Source organism: Panthera pardus, unplaced genomic scaffold, assembly GCF_024362965.1.
Source record: "Panthera pardus isolate Hobbes unplaced genomic scaffold, ASM2436296v1 HiC_scaffold_11, whole genome shotgun sequence".
Classification (NCBI taxonomy): Eukaryota; Metazoa; Chordata; class Mammalia; order Carnivora; family Felidae; genus Panthera; species Panthera pardus.
In genome coordinates, this window is record NW_026526666.1 from 91,666,336 (window position 1) to 91,688,956 (window position 22,621).

A 22,621-nucleotide genomic window follows, 5' to 3' on the forward strand; every position below is an offset into this window, starting at 1 on the left:
GGGAATCAGATTTCTACTGCCCCCTCTGTGTATACATTTGATGATTCAACACATATTTCTTGAGTAAATACTATGTGCCAAGCACTGTCCCATGCTCTTGGGATGCACCAGTAAATGAAGCAGACAAAGATCCCTACTCTTGTGGAGCTTACCTTCTAGCAGGGGAGAGGGTCATAGAAATGATCATAATAAATGTGTATATTATCTAGTATGTGAGAAGGTGATAAGTCTTATAGACAAGTAGAACAGGGTCAGGAGAAGGAGGGAAAGGCAGGTCGTGGTATGGAACCTGGTGGTCAGGCCTCATTAAGAAGCAAAGACTTGAAGCAGGTGAGGATGTGAACACATATCTCACAGATGTTATCCAGGGAAGGGAGTTCCCAGCAGAGGGCACAGCTGTAGCAAGAGCCCCAGAGCCTGGAGCGAGTCTGCTGTATCTTAACTTCTCTTAAATGTGTCATTGATAAGCACACTTTACCCCCTTGAATTTCTCAAATCTCTGGCTATGTACAATTATATAAGCAAATATGTATTATAGCACCATCATTTACCATGCTTGCTTAAATACTAGGCAAGTCTTGGTCATTATTGCATGTTAAAGTGTGTGCCTAGTCACATGGTGGGCCGGATATTGTCCATTGGGCACTTGATATCCACTCCGACTCCTCCTCTGTTCTGTCGTCTATTATAGGGGTGAAATGACCAAAAACTACTTTTTCAGGACCCCCCCCCCTCCTTGAAGCTAGGGTCTGGATGAGGTGTAGTTTCTGCCAATGAGACTCACTCATGTGAGATATGGAAGCCGCACATGGGACTGAGCTATCTCCTTGTGATACCAGCAGCTGGTAGGCAAGTTTTGACCAGACTCTTATGTTGCAGAGTCCAATTACCAGCGTCATAGGTATGAGACAGCTGGGCAGCAGCAGCAGAGGCAGCAGTGACCTTGGCAGCTATTGTAGTATGACCTTGAACCCCCTGCCTTCCACTACTCCGGCCCCTGCAATGATTTTGTAAGCACCAGTTCCCTGTATTAAATTCCTTTCTGTTTGAAATACCTAGATAGGTCGCTATTTACTAACCCCTGAGTTAGACGATTTTACAACAACTGATGACTTTGTGTAAGGTGTATTTTACTGCTAGTGATACATTTTGAAGACTCCTGACCCTCTTCTCTGCTAGGAAGGTGAACATCTTTTAGACAATTGATTCATATTTATTTAAAGTTTATTTGAGAGAGAGAGAGAGAGAGAGAGAGAGAGAGAGAGAGAGAGAATCCTAAGCAGGCTCCATGCTGTCAGCACAGAGCCCGATGGGGGGCTCAAACCCACCAACTATGAGATCACGACCTGAACTGAAGTCAGACGTTTAACAGAGCCTCTAACCGATTCATTTTTAAAATGAAATGTGACTATTATGCCTCTTTTAAGTTTCTGAATCAGAACAATTAGAGAATATTGGGATACTGTGGGTGAACTGCTCACAAGTGGTTACCTTTGCGAGAATGAGGATTTTCTCACTACTGCCCATTCATACAAACCATAGGAGTCCAGTGGATACTGAGGCTGCCGTAAGGTTGCAAGATCAGCCAAGACCTCCAGCTCGAGATTCTCAAAAAATTACAATAGGCTCCTGGTTCTCAGTGATTGGCTTAAGATTAAATGAATGTATACATTTGAACCAAGAAGACACATGCACTAATAAAGCACTGAACTCTTCTGTTTCATATATGAGTTACTTACAAGTTTATTTGAAAAAAGAGGCAACGGCTAAGTCACATGGGGACCAGTAGGCTAGCTGCATGACCTCGATCGTTACTTAGCTTCTTTCTGAACCTCATTTCCCTCATCTGTAAAGTGGGGGTAACAGCAGCGCCTCCCTACTGCGCCTGTTCTGAGGATAACATGAGATAATGCACGTGGGGCCTGACACATGGCGAATGTTCACTAACTCTTAGCTGCTATCATTATTATGGCTATTGTTGTTGTTGAGGCGAATGCTATAATTATTATAAACCTTGGGACTTGGGACCTTGTTGGCTGAGCTACTCCTTCCTACCCGAGTACCTGAAGACGATAGCCTCTATGCTCCAGACATCCTGGGGGAGCCCCCAGGCCAGTCCTTCCCCTTCTCACAGCTCTGGGGACAGAGGAATCAGGCAGAGCTGGTGGGGGAGGGACAACTTCTTCTGGAACTCTATGCTGAGTGGCCTACTCCGGGTAGCGAGAAGTACTTGTAGATTAATTTTTAACACGGTCCGGGGTCCAAAGGGCTGAGTTCCCATCTCTGAGACCCTGAATCCCATTCCCTTCCAGGGATCCTTAGGTAGGGTAGAGGCTGGCTTGGGGAGAGGGCAGCAGGGGGGCTAACAGAGATGCTCCCTCTGCGCTCACCCTCCATGCAGCTCTGACCAAGGCAAGCCAGGATGCATCTCTGCAACACTTCTTCCCCTCATGGGTCAAGGCTGCAAGGAGGGGTTGTAGGATTCTGTCTGCCTGGGAAGGGGGGCAGCAGGAAACGACTCCCCCTCCTCCCAGAGGAGGTGCGATTACAACTGGATCTTGAAGGATGGGTAGCTCACCAGTGAGTTAAGCAGGGAAGGGCATTCCAAGAAGAGGGAACAGCTTGCACAATGGCTCAGAGATGCTGTCCACTCTCCTGCTGCACTTCTGTCTCCCTATAGAGATTAGTGGTAAAATCTTTAAAGTGTCAAAGGTATGTGGGCTTATTCTGGGGCCCGCAAAGGAGGATGCTGGGGAGAATTTTCTAGGCCATGGCTAGTCCTAGAGAAAAGACATCTCAAGTGATTGACTGGATCGGGCAGCCATGAAAGGGGGGACATCAGAGTTTGATGAATGCCCTCCAAGTGCCAGGCCTTGAACTGGATGCTGTGATACACCTGTCATTCTCACAGCCACCCTGCAAGGGAGATGTGCTGCCCATTGTATAGATGAGGCGACTGAGGCTCTGTGAGGCGACATCTCTCGCGCAGAATCCTGCAGCAAGCGAGAGAGTGGCAGAACCAAGATGAGGCCCGCGATTTTTATGACCCTAAATGCCATCAAGGAAGAGAATATATGACAAAAATAGGCAGCGGTATTACCCTCCTGTGCATGGGCAGCTCAACTGTCCCATTGCAGGAACAAACCCTGGTTCTTTAAAGACAAGAGCCCTCTGCCTTCCCTGGGGTGGGGCTCTGGTGGGTGGGTGGGGGAGGCAGAAGCCCCTTCCAATATACTGGCTATGGGGTGAGGTGTGCGGGCCAGACCTTTGTAGGGCCCAGGACTCATTGCACTCACCTCCCCACCAGCCCTGATGCTCAGGGGGACCCCAGGGGAAGCCAGTAAATGGGAGAGGACAATGAGAGGATCCTTGAGTCGAGGCTCATGGTGGGGTGGGGCTGGGGGGCTATGATGGCCCCATCCTGCCAGCAAAGATTCAAATGGGGGGGGGTGTTACATGGTTCAAGTTTCACCCAGAATGAGGTCCACCCACAGGGGAAAATCTCCCCTGGAATAGGGCTGGGGGACTGAAGAGGGAGAAGAAGGGGGTTCAGTGGTTGCTAATTAAAGGACTGAGACCCATACAGTGTAGGGCCTGATCAGCCCCCTCCAGGCCTCCCCTAGAGAGAAAGCCTTCTTCCCTTTTCTTTTCTCCTACTCACAGCCAGCCACCTCAGCTGTCCCTGTCACTTCTCTCCCTGTTGGTCTTTTTTAAACCACATTCTGCCTGTAGAGGATGGGTGTGCTGCCTACTGGACCCCGGAACTGCACAGGAGGGAGGAAGGAAGCTGCTCCTTTTCCCAGGTTTAGCTTTGAGGGTGGGCCAGACTGGCAGGGACAGAGATCTTACCTCCTGACCCCTGCCCCCCTCCCAGTCTTCTTCCCTCCTGGCTCTACATCCAGCTTCTTTCAGATGTCCCTTCTCAAGCTGTAGCTCCCAAGCCATCACTGTCCTGGTCATCCTTCTCCAAAGCCTGCTTTCTAGCCTGTGGGTGCTGAACTCCTTGCTGCCTCAGGGCCTTTGCACCTGCTGTTCCCTGAGTCTGAGATGCTCTTCCCTGAGATGCACTGTCCTTTGGGGCTTGACTCAAATGTCAGTTCCTCAATAGGCCTCTGACCCCTCACTGAGGCCAGGTCGGGGCCCCTTGTGAGATGCTCTCCAAGCACCCGAGCATTTCTGCACCCGAGTATTTCTCCTTTAAGTCCAAATCACTACTGCAGTCAGCAACGAAGGGAGATCAAGTCACCGTTGTCAGTCTCCCTGAAAGCGCCTCTTGAATTTCATAAACATGAGTTGGATCTGGCACAGCGACTAGCACAGCGGTCCCACTTTAGGTAGGGGGATTGAGAAGTCCTCTTGAGGAGGTGGTTTGTCAGCCAAGGCTGAAGGAGGGGACTGTCCCATTCCCCACCGTCCCCCAGAGCTCAGTGCCTGCCCTTTCTGGTGCTTCATAAGCCATGAGCTGGGGGAGTGAGGGGCTGACGCCTCAGTTCCTACCAGCCACTGCCGGTTTCAGGTGCTCTCAACAAAACTCCCTCCCGGTCTCTGTTTCTCACTTCTCTCTCTCTCTCTCTTTTTTTTTTTTAAGTCTTTCAATGTTTACTTATTTTTGAGAGAGAGAGGAGAGACAGAAACAGACAGAGCACGAGCAGGGAAGGGGCAGAGAGAGAGGGAGACACAGAATCTGAAGCAGGCTCCAGGCTCTGAGCCGTCAGCACAGAGCCCGACGCGGGGCTCAAACTCATGATCCGTGAGATCATGACCTGAGCCGAAGTCAGACGCTTAACTGACTGAGCCATGCAGGCGCCTCTTCTCCTGTCTTTAATGCCGGAGTCACCCTGGCTGAGGTCACCAGTGACCTCCATCTTGCCAAAGCCATTAGTCAGGTTTCTGAGGTCATCGTCCTCAACCTCGAAGTGTTGTTCGATGTGTGGATTCCCTTTTTCTTGTTCACTTTCTTCCCTTGGCTTCCGGGAAGCCCTGTCCTCCCGGTTTCCTCCTGCCGCTCTGTGTCTGCAGCCTGGGCTTTTTCCTTCTCTGCTCAGCCACCAAGCACGATGGGGCCTCTCTGCCTCTGTCTGTCTATATCCTCTCCTCTCCCAGGTGACTCCATCCAGAAGTATGGCTTTAGAATAATGGCGTCCAGATTTCACGTGTCTCGATCCTGGAGGCCATCTTGTCTATCCAGCTCCCCCACTGGCTTCTCGGCTGAGATGTCTGTTAGCATCTGAATTCAAGGTGGTCTGAACCAGAACTGCTTTTCCCCTCACCCAGCCCCTGACTTGCCCTGCCCCCACCCCCTCTGTGCCTCCATTAAAGGCCTGGCCGATCACCCAGTTACTTAGGCCACAAACCTGGCGGTGACTCCCCATGCCTCACTCCCCCTCATCCCCAGCCTCACTCCAGCACGAAGCCCCCGCTCGTCCTTCAAACTCGGTCTTGAGTCCGGCTGCTTTTCCCCATGGTCACGGCTCCAGCCCTACTCCAAGACCTCACTGGTCCCCAGCTGCATCTCTAACTGGTTCTCCTGCTTCCTCTCTCCCTCTCCCAAGCCCATCCTGTAAAATGTGGCCTGAGTGAGCTTTCAAAAACACAAGCATTCCAGATGCTTCCACCGCTTAGAAGAGATCCCAGAGTCTTTGCCGTGGCCTGAGTGGCCCTACCCATCCCTCTGGCCTCAGGCCCGGCCAGTCTCCCCTCGGCTGCCAGCCTCATCAAACACCCCAAGGTTCTTCTCATCATAGAATCTTGGCACGGGTTCCTCTATCTCCCTTGACATCCCTAGGGGTCTTCACATGGCTTCTGCCTCATGAACCTTTCCTGACCACATTTCCCCATCACCCTCTACGGTTACCCTACCCACATTCCTTCAGCGCGTGATTGCTGTCTGATAGCATATCGGTGATGGGTTTACTGCCCTTCTGCCTATAGATGGACGGATGCTTGTCTCCCTTACATCCTGCTGTGTCCTGGGCACCTAGACCAGTGCCTGGCACACAGGAGAGGTTCATAAAACAGACGTGGAAGGGAGGGAAGAAGCCCCCAAGGTACAGTTCAGGGCAAACTCCGGGGCCGCAGAAGACACCCAAGAGTCCATAAGAGAGTTACCAGTTGGTTACTTAACCTTAAATAACTCCCTGTTGGGGCCACCCACCCGGTCTCTGCCTGTAATTCCTTTCTTTCTTCATTCAAGAGTAGTCAGGCTAAAGTCCACCCAAGGTAGCTCTTAATCCCCAGTCTGTAGCCACTGCAGGCAGATTTCAGTGAACTCACAGAATTCTCCAGAATCTGGGTACACTTGGGTAACTATCGAGGCCAATGTGCAGGGTTCCCGGAACTAAGAAACCTGGCTCCAAATGATACGGTGTTAATGATAACTACATTCCACCGAGCCATTATTTCGTGCCAAACAAGATTTTAAATGTTTTCCATGCATTTTCTCACTGAATCCTCAGAAACGCGCCTTGAGGCTGTGGAGTCTGCTATCTATCGCTGTAAAACAGTCCACCTTAAAACTCAGTGGTTTAAAAGAATACCCATGGCATTTGCTCACAATTCTATAGGCCAGCAAACGTGGACTGATCTCAGCTGTCAGCTCTTCTGATGGTCTTGCCCGGGGTCCCTCGTGTGCAATCATCTAGGGGTACAACTGGGGCTAAATGGTCTAAGATGGGCTCACTCGCCTGTCTGGAGGTTGGCACTGACTGAGGACTGGGCCACGTGTCTCCCGCAGGCCAGCCTGGGCGTCTTCCGTATGACGGCAGAGTTCCAAGGCAGCAAGTCCCGTCGTGCTGTTTTGCTGCCTTTGCTCGAGTCACGTTTGCTGAAGTCACGTGGCCGAGCTCCGACTCCATGTGAGAGGGGACCACACAAGGAGAGGGTCCAGGGAGAGAGAATTCGTTAGAGACCGTTATAGAACAATCAGCCACGGAGGTTAATATGTGATTACCCATGCTTTACAGGTGGGGAAACTGAGGATCAGAGAGGTTAAGAAACAAGCTCTAGGCGTCTCAGCTGCTGAGAGGCAGAGTGGTACCTCCGTCCTTGGCTCACTGGCCTCGGGAGCCCCACTGCCTTGTAAAGGCAATTAGGTTCCCACCTCGTGAGATGATATGTCATTTGTCTTTCCCAGGCTCCCAGGTTCACTTTGATTACAGCCAGCCACACTTATATCCACTTAAGTCACTTACCCTCTGCTCCTCAGGCTGCTCATCTGTAAAATGGGTCTAGTAATAGTGTTCTCTTTTCTTAGTATTTTTTTTTTTTTTTTTTGTCTGATGACTGGTAGATTGGAGAGAATGGAAACCCCTTGGGGGCTGGTATTTTCATCTGCTTTGTTCACTGCTGTATCTCCAGTGCCTTGAACGGTGCCTGGAATAGAGTAGGTGCTCGATAAACATTGGTTGAGTGAATAAGCACATAGATGGCTGAATGAGGGCTGAGGAGTAGGGCAGGTTGCAGACAGAAAAGAAGAGAAGCGTGGCTTCGAGAAGTCTTTCAAAAAATGTCTAAAAGCCCCTGGCTTCTCTTCTCTGCCTGAAATGGTTTGCAAACTACCTCCCTGGTCTTCAAGCTCCGTGGTGATCCCCCTTATTTCTCATGCAAAGTCTAATCTGGTGGTGGAGTCTCTTCAGGGACTCCCCCTTCCCCCAGTTTTCGGGGAGCCAGACCCCTTCCATCTTGTGGCTCTGCTGTCCGCTGGTTCCTCGGTGTCCTCTCTACACAGCTGGCGGGTGTGTGGCGAGCCAAACAGGAGAGCAAAGCGGGAGAGCAAAACAAGACTGTGCTCAGGGCAGGTTTTCTGGGCCTGGCCTGAAAGAGCTCGCATTCTATTGGCTAACACTTGGTCACATGGCCACACCCGCCAGCACGAGAGGCTGGGCCAAGCACAGCTGCGGTCCTGGAGGAAGGGGTTGGGTGACTTTTTAAACAAGTTTCTGCCAGCATGGCCTTTGCTAGCCCAGAAATTTGATAGCCTTGGAATCTTCCCGTTCAAGGCACCAGGGGAGGGAGGAGGTACCCACTTTCCTTACACCACTCTACTTTTGCTTTTTTCCCCCATATATGTGTCACCTTTTAACAGAATTTATTCATTCACTGATTCTTGCTTATTGTTGGCCCCTCCCCCACTAGGATATGGGCACGAAGATCTTTGTGTATTTTGTTCACCACTGTCTCCTCAGCACCTAGGACAGTGCTTACCATGCAGTAGGCACGCAGCATTTATCAAAAGCAAGTTGAAGGGATGCGGGCTATGGATCCCTGGTCTGCAGCCCAATCCCTAGAGCACAGTAAGCCCTAGATAGATGGTCAGTATCTCCTCTACCTGCTGGGAAACCCACAGGGAGGCCAGGATTCCAACTGGGGAGGGGGGGGGGGGCAGGGGGAGTGACCTTGGACAAATCCCTCTTCTCCTCTGTAAATCAGGGGATTGGACCACAAGTTTTAGGGGCCCTTCCGGCTGAGACATCCTGGCACCAGGAATTTTTTTTTTCATTGTTTTTAATGTTTATTTATTTTTGAAGGAGAGAGAGACAGAGTGTGAGTGGGGTAGGGGCAGAGAGAGGGAGACAGAATCGGAAGCAGGCTCCAGGCTCTGAGCTGTCAGCACAGGGCCGGACGCAGGGCTCGAACTCACGAACCGCGAGATCATGACCTGAGCAGAAGTGGTCGCTTACTGGCACCAGGAATTCTTGCCAGCTTTTCTTGATTCTATTTATTTTCAGCCCACACGTGGATACGCTCAGCATACCTCTCCTCCTTCTTCCTAGACCTCACCCCTGGGAAGGGGCCCCTCCAGCTCCAAAATGCTGGGGTGTCTCAGATGGAAGGGCCCATAGGAACTTGTGGTCCAGTTCCCAGAGGCGTGGTCTGGAGAGCTGCACACAGCCGGTGTTTATTTGGTGCTTTTAAAAACACCAGACAAAGGGGCGCTTGGGTGACTCAGTCCATTAAGCAACTGACTCCTGGTTTCAGCTCAGGTCATGACCTCACAGTTTGTGAGTTCGAGCCCCGAGTCAGGTTCTGTGCTGACAGTGCGGAGCCTACTTGGGATTTTTTTTCTGTCTCTCTCTCCTCTCTCTCTGTCCCTCCCCTGCTCACATGCTCTGTCTCTCTCAAAAGAAATAAGTGTTCAAAAAATAAAATAAAATAAAATAAAATAAAATAAAATAAAATAAAATAAAATAAACACAAGACAACCTGAACATACATTAACAGAAGATGGTCAACTGGGGCATGCAGCGATTAAAAGAGAATGAGCTAGAATCAAATCCAGGGGACTGGCGGGAAGTGCTTGATGGAAGTGAGAAGACTAAAGCTAGTTGCAGAATGTGTTTGAGAACGACTCCATTTTTTCGTGAAGGCAAATGGCAAAATCTCTCTATGTGTGCATGTGGGTTTATTTGTGGTCACAAGTAAGGAGAACGGTGGGAGGGAGGAACCCCCAGGCTGTACCAGAAGTTGTCTAGCAGTGTGTGTGCTGAGGGCCCGGGGATCAGAGAATGAATGGAGAGGGCTTGGGAGAGGGTATTAATTTTTTCTTACATCTTTGCTGTTCCACTAGTTGCAAATGAAAACGTGTTACTTTTATAACCTTAGACAAAGAATTTAATTCACCTCTAAGGAGTCAGGCCGCTGGGGGACACATCCTTGAGGACGTCTCCTGCCACTGACCGTGCGCACTGCTCCGTGGGCGATGCTTAACTCTCGGAAGTCATCCCCCTGTGTGCTTCCCCTAAGGATAGCGGGAGACTTCCCAGGGCCCATCCTGCCACCTGTGCCTGCGCATTAATGGAATTTGGCGGAGGGGTTGACCTGCTGTAAGTCTCCTGTCCTTTGGAGACTGAGTGGGAAGTGTCCACTTTGATCTTATTGGAATGTCCCTCTCCCCTCCCTGCATCCACACCCGGATGTCAAAGGCTGCTGACTGATGAGACTTGAGATGGCTTTGGCGGCTGGCGATGCACCGGGGGCTGTCTGTCCAGGGCCTGTGGGTGGGAGATCCCAGGTGTGATTAAGTTCTTCCCTGTTCCTGCTTCAGAGCTAGCTCCAGGGCCTTTGGGGGCCCCTCTGACTGCAGACAGGGGTGCACGATGCGTCCCCCAAGTCCGCCCTGGGGGGAGGTATGTGTGCATGCGCAAAGGTGTGGGCTTATCCGCAGCTCCCCAAGCTGTTTCCTGGCCATGTGGCTCTCCCCTTCAGGAAATCCCTGCAGATGTCTATTTTAAACCTCCCTTGCTATGTGCTCTGGGCTCCTTTCCTTTGCAGCGGGCTCCTTCCTCCAAATGGGAACCCTTCGGCCTGGATGTTGTGGAGCTGCCTCACTCCAGCTTTCTTGTCCTGGAGCCAATGAGGAAACTCCCTGCCCCAGGCTCTTGTGTGTGTGGTACCTGCTGCTTTTCAGAGCCCTCTGGCATTCTGTCCCACTTGAATGGCCCCTGAAGACACCCCTGGGAGGCAGGAGTGGCTGGGAGTGTTACCTCCATATTACAGAGGAAATGGGAGATTTGGAGCCGGTAAGTGACTTGCCCGCATCCAGGGTTGAATAAAAGGCGGTTTCAGGCCTATGCCTTCCAGATCAGCCTGCTCAGCCTGGGCTCCATTGTCAGAAGGGACCCTCCCCGTTGAAGGTCCCCTAAGAGACTGACTGGCTTCTTGGCCAAATTTACATCCGGTAAGCCTACTCCTCCACTGCAGCTGAGCCGACCAGCGTGGATTCGTGATCGGGGTGACCACCGGGGGACGAGGTCTCGCGGATCCGCTTCATTCTCTAGCACTGGAACCGAGGCCAGAGGCTTTGGTGATACTGAAGAGGCATGTGGAGTTGGGGTCAGAGCCACATGCCGGCCAAAGGCATGGAGGGACGGGTGCTGTGAACAGAGAAGGAAGTCACTCCACAGAGTGGAGACTGGGAAGGTGTGTGAGGGGCAGCCAGGACAGAAGACCGGGTGGCCTCACAGAGGGGAAGGGCCTGGGAGCTTTTGGATCCTGTGAGCCGTCCTGATGTCCCATAACCACACCTGACCCGTGACAGACCCTGAAGCCTTTCGACGATCCCCCTTTTCCAGAGCGGGGGACCCGATGAAAACAGTGATGGCGGGACCAGCTTTATCTTCGACTCGAGGGACAGGAAGCCCAGCTCACACTGGCCTAAGCAAAAAGTACAACTTATGGGGCGCCTGGGTGGCTCAGTCAGTTAAGCATCCGACTTCGGCTCAGGTCATGATCTAGTTTCGTGATTTTGAGCCTCGCGTTGGGCTCTGTGCTGACAGCTCAGAGCCTGGAGCCTGCTTCAGATTCTGTGCCTCCCTCTCTCTCTGCCCCTCCCTCACTCACACTCTGACTCTCTCTCTCAAAAATAAATAAACATTAAAAAAAATTTTTTTTAAGTACAACTTATTGGTTCAAGGAACCGAAAACACCAAGAGCAGAGCTGGGCATGTCCGGTGGGATCCAGGGGCTCGAGCAATGTCATGGGACTTGGTCTTGCTCTCTTTGTGTCCTGCTCTGCTTTTCACCTTGCTGGGCTCTCAGGCCCTCTTTCCTCATGGTGACAAGATGGCTGCCAGCAACACCAGATATAGTCCCCACCTCTCAGCAACTCCGGCAGAAAGTGAGTGTCTTTTTTTGTCAAGTTTCAACTGTAGCCCCAGAACTAAGTTTCACTGGCTCTGATCTAGCCAATGCCCATCCCAGAAGCAATCTCTGGAGCTGAGGAGACGGGATATCCGGATTGGTCAGGCCTGGATCACATGTCCTTCCTTGGAACCCATGTGTGTGAAGTCAGCTCCATCAGGATGCAGGCTCTGAGAGCGGTGGATCGTGGTTTCAGCGGGAGCGTCAGGGCAGTGGGTCACAAGAATAGCGTCAACCATGTGCTGCCCGAAACAACCCTGATGTGTTTGTGGCTAAGAAGAAAATTGTGTTTCTTGCTCCCGTTGGTGGCAGAGGTGGGGCTCCGCTTCATGTGGTCTTTCAGGGACCCAGGCTGGTGGAGGCTCGGACACCCTGGGTGTTGGCATCCATCAAGAAGGCAGGAAAATAAGGCAAAGGTGATGTTTTGCGGTCCAGGCCCCAAGGTGACATTCATCGACTGTATACTGGCTAGAACCCAGTCACGTGGCCACACCTCTGAGTTGGGGGTGGGGTGGGATGGGGAGGTGGAGGGTGGGAGGGGTAGGTCGTAGGGGGTGGGTGGGGGCGGGGATAGAATGGGAGAGTTTAGTTGTGTGCCCAGGAGGAAGAGGAAGGCGACTCCACCAAAACGGGGCAATGGCGGGACGCTGGGCAGGCAAAACCAAGATCTGCCCGAATTTTCCAGGACAATCCTTGAGCCTCTTTGCCAGGGTGTTCCAGCACACAGCAGTACTGGTCCACTCTTTCCGGCCGAGGGCTCCTTCGTGATGGCTTGACCTCCAGCTTCCCCTTCAATTTCTTGCCTGCCCAACTGGCTGGGAAGGCTATGTGTCAACGTCACTGTCAGCAACAACCAATCATTCACTTTTTCTCTCTTCCTCCCTCCCTCCCTCCCTCCCTCCCTCCCTTCCTTCCTTCCTTCCTTTCTTTTCCCCTCCTTCCTTTCCCTTTCTTTCTTTTCTTTTCTTTCTTTCTTTCTTTCTTTCTTTCTTTCTTTCTTTCTTTCTCTTTCCTTCTTTCTTTTTTCCTCCCTTCCTCTCTCTTTTCTTTCTCTTCTTTCTCTCTCTTTTCTTTCTTTCTTTCTTTCTTTCTTTCTTTCTTTCTTTCTTTCTTTCTCTTTCCTTCTTTCTTTTTCCTCCCTTCCTCTCTTTTCTTTCTCTCTTTTCTTTCTTTCTCTCCTCTTTCTTTCTTTCCTTCTTTCTTTTTTCCTCCCTTCCTCTCTTTTCTTTCTCTCTTTTCTTTCTCTCTCTTTTCTTCCTTCCTTCCTCTCTCTTTTTTCTTTCTCTCTCTTTTCTTTTCTTCCTTCCTTCCTTTATTCCTTTCTCTTCCTTCCTTTCTCTCTTTTTTCTTTCTCTTTTTTTTCTCTCTCTCTTTTCTCTCTTTCTCTTTCTTTCTTTCTTTCTTTCTTTCTTTCTTTCTTTCTTTCACCTCATAGTGCTTTGCTGTGTGCCTGGCATTGTGCTGGGAGCTAAGGCAAAAAGAAAGGGATATACAAAAAGCATAAGATATTAATGTAGTGTGAAGGTGATCAGGCTTATGTTAGTTGAATAACTGGAGATAAAAATGAGCAAGCTGTAGTTGAATGACGGGACTTTAGGTGGAGAGCCAACCTGGGGTGTGAATAAGCAACATGTTTAGTGTCTCAGAGACCAGGCACCTGCTCTCAGCCCAGCACTGTCAGTTAGCAGTGTCAGCTAAAATGCTAATAATAACCAGAATAGCATCAGCTACCACTTCCTGGGTGCATCAGGCACCCTGTGCTAAGTAAATTACCCCAACGCAGTGCCTTACGTCATTCTAACAACTGTAGAAGACCCAGACTCATCTATCCCTGTTTTTACAGATGGGAAACCAAGGCTCCAGAAGCTTTCAGAAACCTGCCCAAAGTTTTACGGACATCAAAAGGCAGCCCTGGGACTGGTATTCGGGTGTGTCTGACGCCCAAGGCCAGGTTTAACTGCCTGTGTGTTAAATCAGAGTCTGCAGCTATCGGGATGGTCTTCCTGCTGCCCAGCCGGCATGCCTGGAGGGTGGTTGGTCACCACCAGGAGCTGGTATGGTGAGTGCCAGTCCTGTGCTGGGTGCTGGTCTAGTCCACAGAGCAGATCTAGTCCTGAGGCTTTGGAGCTTGGAGCACACCCCATGGATGGAGGCTTCAGTTTCCTCCACTGGTCCCATCTCAGACTGCTGATTTCCCCCCCAAGAATAGCCATCCATCTGAACAGGGCATCTGAGGATATAGTTCTCCTTCAGCATCTCCAGGCAGAAGCTTGGCAGAAGGAATGCTTCTCCACCCACTTGGTTCCCTATCCCGTGATGGGCCTTCCATCTGGCTCACTCATTCATGCACTCATTCAACAAATTAGTATTGAGCACCACTCTCTGCCCCACCACGGTCCAGGTACTGAAGGGGGCGGGGAAGTGAAGAGGGGTCTAGCTGAGATACACTTCCCACACAGCCCTCGGCTGTGTGTTCTTGGAAAGCCTCCCCACTGTCTCACTGACACGCGCCAGAATTACTCCTCAGGCCTCACCAGCCCCAGGGGCCTTAGACACTTGCAGCGTCAGGCCTGGAAGGGGAGCTTATGGAGCGTGTCACCCAGCGATTTAAACTTAAGCAAGACAAATCGGGAAGACGCCCTTATTCAAATAGGATCCCAGAAACCCCCAAAGAGAAAACAGATAAGCTGCTTCAGTTAAAGCAGGTTGTGGGGCGGGGGGGGGGGGCTCCCCATTCTGTCTCCCCATCACTCCCCACAGCAGCTCCCTGGGCACCCCCGGGGAATCAGGGGAACACGGTTTGAACACCACTGGCCCAACCCGCTCAATTTGCATTTCACGGGTGGGGGATCTGAAACCAGCAGGAGAGGTAATGCAGGGGCACCAGACAGCTTGACTAGTGGTTCAAGGTTCTTCTCCATCTTGTGCCTGAGACCAGGGAGAAAGCCAAAGTCAGTGCGGGATGGAGGTGGGAGTGGTCTCCCTCTCTTGGTGGTGAGGCTGCCTGGGGTCTGGTAGCTGGAGCAGCCCCAGGGAGATCCCTCTCTGTGGCCTGGGGGCAGCCGGTGCTGTGCTGTGGCTCAGACACAATCCGCTGATGGACAGAAGTTGCCCTGGGTCCTTCCTCCACCACACACATCGAAAGTGGAGACGAGGCCGGGAAGACGGCTTATGATCCCTGCTGCCAGGGGTGGCGTGGGGCTAAACACACTGAAGTCTTAATCTGAAGAGAAGGGCTCTCCGGGTAAAATGGTTGTTCTCCACACTTGTCTTATTGTTTACCAACGTGTTTTCAGATGGGGTCCTATTTCCTTCTTACAATTAGCCTGGGAGGTGGATAGTGTCCCTATTTTACTGTTGATAAAGGTGAGGCTCAGAGAGGCTGAGTGAGTCGCCCAACGCCACACAGCTGGTAAGGAGGCAGAGTCCCCTCACCCTGGTCTCCTCAACCCAGGTATATTGTGGAGGAGGGAAGGAAGGGTGTGTGGGTGTGTGTTTGGGGAGGCCGCCAGAGAAAAGTGGAGTAGGAGCTCAGGCTGAGAACATACCCGTGAATTATTATACAGCAACGGTTCCTTTAATCACGTGCATCTCACCTGAGACCGTAAAGAGCCACAGGGGAGGGACTCCTGGACCCCCAGTGCCCAGCTCAGTGCCTGTCCCCGCACAAGCGCCGAGTAAGCATCTGCCGCTTGAGTCTGACCAAAGAGAGCACGTGTGTGACCTTGTTTCTGGGTGAGGTTGCCTCAGACACCAGCGGCTGCCTCACCTGCAGCCCATCCTGGTCTCCCAGGTCTGACATTCTTCCCGCTTCCTCTGCTCTTCCTGCAAATGGGGAGAAACACCCACAAAACCCCTGTCCGTGCGTGAGAGGGAGGCAATGAACGTGCAGGGTACCCTCTTCCCCAACATGTGGCGTCAACCCCAGCTTCCCCTTCAAAGTCCCCCGACCCGGCCTGGGAACAGGACCGTCCTGACTGCTGGCCGCTGCAGAGGCCACTTGTCTGGGCTCTGGAGAAGTCTGGGATCAGTGCCCGGCTCAGCACAGGAATAAAGAAGATATCCAAGCTCAAGACCCGCACTGTCATAGACGTCTGGACAGACGTCTCGAGCTCCCCTGAAGGAAAAATGGGCTCCCCGCCCCTCTCCTTTACGACCTAGCCCCACTTTCGTCCCCGGGGAGATGCAGTATATATATATACCACATGCTTTGACATACATAGGAATCTTGTCAGAGACGTGTGGCCGATGGCAAGTCCCCAGCCCAGTGCCCCCTCCCTGCCAAATGTCTCAGGGACACTCCCATGTGAGTGCCCAGGCAGACACGTCCTGGGCGGCCCAGACAGACAGCTGACGCTCCTCCAAGGCTTGGCAGGTACGACCTCACACCTGCTAGTGTCTCCTTCCCTGACATTAAGGGAACAGCTTCCTGGAAGTAGCCCCTCCTCCCCAATCCTGCGGGGTTGGCTCTAGCTGCTTAAGAGGGCCACTCCCTGGGGCCTTCTCCTGTCCCTTGGGGTTCTGATGATAGTCTTTTTGTCCCCAGCGGGCCTGGCATCAAACACAACACAGGAGTGGTGACAAGGATGAAAAAGCAGGTCCACTTTATTTACAATGATCAGTTGGTGACACATAGATCTTTGGGCTTTCTGTGGCCTTGTTGAGGGACACCTGGGCGGGGCGCACTCCCACTGTGGGGTTAACGCACTCTCCTTCCTCAGCTTGCTATGAGAACACAAGGCTGTCAGGACCCTTCCCTGTGACGAGCCCCGAATTGGGGGGGCATCCCTCCTGTGTCCACTTCCTGGGTAGTCAGTGTCCTCAAGCACCTGCCAAAGGTTCTCCTTACCTCCTTTGGAGGCCCCATCTTGGTCCCGGTTGGGGGAACCTAGTGGGGAACCACACACATCTGTCTGCAGAGAGATGGGGTGGGTGAGGAGTCTTGTGGGGGTGCCAGGTGCCCGGGCACAGTCTTGGGCAGCTGCCTGGTGCAGGGGGCCGTTACCTGGTCTAGCCTGTTGTTTGCGTTGGTAGGACCAGCCCAGTCTTCTCCGGACGCAGAGCAGTGAAGTCCAGAAATCCTCCAAGGGGTAGAGAGGCCAGGCATAGGGCCTGAGAAATCTTGTGTGTATGAAAGCCGCCGACCCAGTTCCCGCCTTGGGCCCGGCCTCAGTTCTCCGGGGCCACTATTCTTCCCCTGCAAGAATGCCTCCCCAGAGTTGGTCCCATCCCAGGGAGGAAGGCTTGACTGGCCAAGGGCAGGACCACGGCTTCCACCCGGCCAAGATCCAAGGCCACCCTCCTGGATTTCTGGAAACTTCTTCCCTCTTCTTTTGAGAGGTTGTTTTGGGAGGGAGGGGGTGGTCTATGGGCAAAGACCTGTTGTAAAGCTTATGGGCAATTCCACGATGGAGGGCGCTCTCGGAAACTCCGGACGTGGGGAGAGGTGAACAATCGATTACCGCTGCTCTCCCTGTCCCTTTAGTCCCCCAGTAATCAAGGGCGTATCAGGCGTCCCCCTGAGCCAGGATGAGGCGCGGGGCAGACAACAGAGACCACGAGGGAGGCAAGGGCCGGGGGACCGGAGGGGAGCCGAAGCGGGCAGGGCCGGGGTTGGAGGCTGGAAGTCAGGCCGGCGGGGGCTGGGGCCGCAAGTCCTGCCCCCCCGCGCTCTCAGCGCGCCTGGCCCGCCCGCTCCCTGGGGCCCGCCTTCCAGCGGCGGGGCTGCGCCGGCGGCGGCGGCGCCGGGGCGCCCCGCAGGCTGCACGTCCTCAGCTCCCGGGCCAGGCTGAGCACCTCGGGCCGCTCGCGCTCCTCCGCGTCTCCGTCCTCCTCCTCCTCGTCCTCTTCCTGGATGCTGCTGAGGCGCGGGGCCCCACGGCCGCGCTCGCCGGGCGGCGGCCGGTAGGCGCACTTGGCGTTGAGCAGCCGGCGCAGCGGGGCGCGGGGCACCGAGGCGGCGGCGCCCCCTGCACGGAGGTGCTGCTGGCGCACGTGGCGCGCGTCGCTCTGGCGCTGCAGCCGCTTGAAGTCGCTGAAGGCCGCCAGCGCGGTCTGGCGGAGCAGGCGGGCCAGGGCGCGCGCCTTGTGCGCCCGCGCCAGCAGCACGGCGTGGCAGCGCAGCACCACGGCCTTGTGGCGCGCCTGGTGGCGGTAGACCCAGGCGAAGACGCGCGGGTGGCGCCCGTCCGCGGTGCAGTAGGTGATGCGCGGCAGCAGGTAGGCGTGCGCCGGCCGGCGGCCCCCGGAGCCCCCCGAGCCCCCCGCGGCGCTGCGCTCGCACGGCTGCATGCGGATGCCGTGCGGCCCCAGCGTCAGCTTCATCTTGGTGCCCCCGCCCGGCCCGCAGCGCGCCCAGATTTTGCCCACGGCGTCGTCGGTGCAGCCGTCGCCCTTGGCGTGCAGGGTGACGGCGTTGCCCAGGTACCACACGGTGTAGGTCGGGTCCTCCTTGTTGAGCTCCACTTTCTGGCGCCGGCTGCGGAACACGCGGCCCAGGCGCTCCAGCGGCCAGTCGGGTAGCAGGTCCGGGCAGGAGCGCAGGAAGCTGGAGAGCAGCGACGTGTAGGCGAGTCCCGGACTCAGGCTCTTCGCCTTGCACTTGGCCTCGTCCTCCACTAGCACGAATTTGTTGCGTCTCCAGGGCAGCATCGCGGCGGCGGCGGCCAAAGGGGCTGGGGGCACCGGGAGCTCACGGGCGTCCTGCCCGGCGGCCGGGGGGAGGGGAGGGAGCGCGGAGAAGCCCGCGGCCCCGGGGGTCGCGAGCAGCTGGGCGGCGCCGGAGCCAGTCGGTGCCCGGAGATGCCCAGTGCCAGGCAGGGCTGGCTTCGCAGATGCCCGGTGCCCAGCCGGGCTGGCAGCCGAGATGCCCGGGCGGCGGCCGAGCGTCCGGGAACAGCTTCCCCCGGGAGTAGCTCCAGCCGTCCGGGAAGCCAGGAGGGGAGGGGGCTGGGCGTGGTGGAGGCGCCCCCCCCACCCAGGCCCGAGCAGGGAGGATCCCGCAGTCCCCGCCGCCCAAACTGCGGCGGCAGGGAGGTCGCCGGAGCTGGGGCTGGCGGCTGGACGCTCGGAGGGGTAGACCGAAAGCGCGATTGCGGTGGGGACTCCTTCAGGCGTCGCGGCTCCACCTCCCCGGGCTGTCTACATCACCGGGCGGGACCGCTAGATCTCTTGTCCCCTCCCCTCGCCCTCCTCTCTCTCCTCCCCCGCGCCAGCTAGCGCTGCTCTTCGCCCGGGACCCGGCACAGGCGCGGTGGAACGGGTTTAATCATTATTATTGGAGGGGTGAGGGTGGAGGGGCGGTTAAGAAGTAGGGATCTTTTGAAATGTACCGGAGGGCTTTGCGAATGCAAATTTCTCTGACCTCACCCGTGGTCTCCACGCTCCCCTTGGCACTTTCGGGACCCCCCTCCTCTCTCTAGGATTCCAGCTGCTTCTCAGCCACTGCTTGTCCCTACCCCCATCTCGGAGAGTGATTTTGGGTGGGTTCCTGATGGGGCTGGCCTGGCGCACTTTGCCTCCTGTCTGCACAGCAGAAAGCCTGCTGAGGTGGCCGAGCAGTGCAGTGGAAAAGTACTGTCGCTTGGTGAAGCTTTCTCCTAGGTTCTTCCAAGGTCGTGGGCCAGGCCGCTGCGCCTGAGCTGGGAGAGCAGTCACTGAGCCCCTCGCCTGGCCTGAAGCAGGGAGGGTACTTTTTGAGGGTGGGGGAACGTTCCAGAGCAGTTCTGGGTCTGTGGGAATTGCAGATGAAAAGCTCATTCTGGCCAAAGGGCTGCCTCTGCGCCCTCTGAGGATTAACTAGATAAAACTCCGGTTTGTGAACTCCAATCAGGTTCCCCAAAGCCCTGGGGTTTTGCATTCATTATCTCATTTAATCCTTGGAATAACCCAGGCTCAGTTATATGACTTGCCCAAGGTCACAGGGCTGGTAAGGGGTAGGACTAGGGCTCCATGACAGGTTTGGGTGATCCATAAGCAAGTCCTCACCCTTCTATGAGTCCACATATGCTGCATGTAGCTGGGACATTTCCACCCTCCCCGGGACCCATCAGTGGGGGCTTTTATTAGGCAGGGGTTCTAGTGTAGTAGGAAAGAGACAGTTGTCCTCGGGTATGGGGACACATCTCCCCCCGTCAGGATTATTGTTAAGCCACAAGTTCTGTAGAATCCCTGGTCTGCTCTGATGGGGGCCCAGGAGACTCATGGCCTTGGGCTGTCACACAGCCAACAGCCGGGCTCTTTCCTTGGCTCAGAATAGGTCATCTGGGGAATCTCACGGGTCAGGATTGAGCCCAGAGGCTTGGGCCCTGCCAGGCCAAACCAGGTGACCTCGGAGAGTGGGGGCAGTGGGAAGATTGTATGTCCCACAGCCCAGCAGCATTCAGGGCTGGCAGGCACCAATAGTGGGTGGCTGGATTCAGAGTCCTTTGTGCGGGGAGGAGGGGCGATTGAAAGCTAAAAAAAAAAAAAAAAGAAATCCCCCCAAGACCTCCCCTAAAAAAACCCCCACCACAACTAAACTGCATCACTGAATGTTCCTAAATGACATGCAAATAAAGAACAGGAAATTACTTAGAATTACAGAATCTTAGCTTTGGAGGGGGCCTCACAGATGATCTGGTTTACTACGGCCTCATTTTATTTTCCATACGGAAATGTCTTTACTGCTTTTTGCGGATTATAAAAGTAATACGTGCTTGTGGTAAACAATCACACAAGAAGGACACAGAAGCCTCCCACTGTTCCCACCCTGTAGAGGCGGCCTCATTTCCCCACCAGAGAACAGACTGTGGATCACAATGACAGCTTCATGTGAGTGCTTTTCATGGTGCCAGATTTGTCTCTTGGGCCAACGGAGACATTAACTCAACCAACTCCCTGTTTAGAAAGGGCTTTGGGTGGTTTTGACTTGAAGGGTAGCTCATAGAAAAATCCTGCTGTCTCCTGCCTTGGGTCTCCTGGGTCCCCCCCTCTGGACCGCACCACCTTGCGCGAGGATGGCCTGTGTCCACGTGGGGTCGGGAGGGTGCTGGTGGAGGTGGCCAGTGGCAAGGTATCAGTGTGCAAAACAGATACCTCCAAGCCTCTTGAGGTTGCTGGGAGTTCACACATACAGATGCAAGAGTCACAGAGTTAAACTTGAATTTCAGATAAACAGCCATATTTTAGTATGAGTATGTCCCCAGGATTGCAAGCCTTTGACCTGCTCACTGAACCTCCTGCCTCCCAGAGAACAAGAGGTCAAGGAGCTACAGGCAGAGAGCCTCCACTGCCTCCCTAGGCTTGCTCACCTGGTCCTTGCTCACCACCTTTGGGAAATCCTCTCTGGAGGATCCCGCGGGGCTGTGTGGTATCCCCGTGTGCCATAGTTGGTTTTTACCTTCGACCCCTGGAGCTCAGAGCAGCATTTGATACTGTGAGCCCTTTTGTTACCTTGTTCCCAAGTCGCTTAGCCTCATTGGCAGGGATTCCCACCTCCCCACCCGGGAGACCACTCCTCACTTCAAGGACTCCTCCTTACGCACCCCCCCCACCCCCCCCCCCCACCCCCCCAGGCTTGGTCTCAGACCTTCTGTGCTTCTTCCTCCAAATTTGTTCCTTAAGAGGGGTCAGCTGCACTCAGAGCTCCACTGTCCTGTCTATTCAGATTCCCCTCCCTCCAGTCCTTGGTTAAGAGCTCCCGGGCGCCTGGGTGGCTCAGCGGGTTAAGCGTCCCACTCTTGGTTTCAGCTCAGGTCAGGATATTGAGGTTTGTGAGTTCGAGCCCCACATCGGGCTCTGCACTGACGGTTGGAGCCTGCTAGGGATTCTCTGTCTCCCTCTCTCTCTCTCTGCCCTTCCCCAAAATAAATAAATAAAAATTTAAAAAAGATAAAAAGAGCTCCCAACTTTGCATCAGTCATCACTGCTTTAGGCACTGGTGTGCAGTTGGATTTTGTTTTTCTTTTTTCAATCATTTTTATTTCTACCATAGTGATACTTGTATTATTTTGGAAAGTCCAGGAGCTGCCTCATAGTAGGTTTATAAAGAAAGAGATATCAGTCTCCTGCCCCACCCTTCCCCAGTCTCAATTCTTACTTCTAAAGACAACCACTCTTACACATTTGTTTTTATTTTTAATGTTTATTTATTTGGGGGGGGGGCAGAGAGAGAGGGAGACAGAGAATTCGAAGCAGGCTCAGTGCAGGGCCTGATGTGGGGCTGGAACCCAGGAACTGGGAGATCATGACCTGAGCCCAAGTCAGAGCTCAACCCATTGAGCCGCTCAGGCGACCCTCTTTTGCACATTTTATTATTATTATTATTTTTAATTTATTAAACAATTTTTTAAATGTTTATTTATTTTTGATAGAGAGGCAGAGCGTGAGTGGGGGAGGGGCAGAGAGAGAGGGAGACACAGAATCTGAAGCAGGCTCCAGGCTCCGAGCCATCAGTGCAGAGCCTGACGCGGGGCTCGAACTCACAGAGTTGTGCGATCACGACCTGAGCTGAAGTGGGACGCCCAGCCGGCATTTCTGTCATATGCTTCCATGTATTTATTTGTTTGTTTGTTTATTTATTGTTTTTTGACAGAATGAGAGCACGTGTGCGAGGCAGGGAGGGCCAGAGGGAGAAGGAGAATCATAAGCAGGCTCCATGCTCAGCATGGAGCTCCATGCAGGGCTCGATCCTGTGATCCTGGGAACATGACCTGAGCTGAAATCAAGAGTCGGGTGCTCAACCGACTGAGCCACCCAAGCGCCCCTGCCTCTGTTTTTAAATAACACAGCTACTTCATGTTTTCTAGTTTTTAAAATTTTGTTGCCTATCTGCTGTGGAAGATGATTTCATGCCCTTCGATGCACCCCATCACACACATTTCTCTTCCCCCCTTCCTTCTGTTAAGCCAGAACATTTTGTTGTCATATTGTACCATCAGCATTCAGTATTTAATTATTATGATCTTGCAAATATTCAAAGCTGAGCCTTGAAGTGTGTTAGGAT

At 53.6% G+C, this 22,621-nt stretch overlaps 1 protein-coding gene across 1 annotated transcript; it reads right to left on the reverse strand.

Annotated features, from left to right (window-relative positions):
• Positions 1 to 16,224: 16,224 nt before the first annotated feature.
• Positions 16,225 to 18,824, reverse strand: FAM43B (family with sequence similarity 43 member B). Its single transcript, XM_019461617.2, has one exon. It carries the CDS (start codon positions 18,286 to 18,288, stop codon positions 17,311 to 17,313), a length of 978 nt encoding a protein of 325 aa, XP_019317162.2. The 5' UTR covers positions 18,289 to 18,824; the 3' UTR covers positions 16,225 to 17,310.
• Between the last annotated feature and the right edge of the window lie 3,797 nt (positions 18,825 to 22,621).

Coding starts and splice junctions, on each gene's coding strand:
- FAM43B (XM_019461617.2), bottom strand. CDS start 18,288: ATGCTGCCCTGGAGACGCAACAAATTCGTGCTAGTGGAGGACGAGGCC.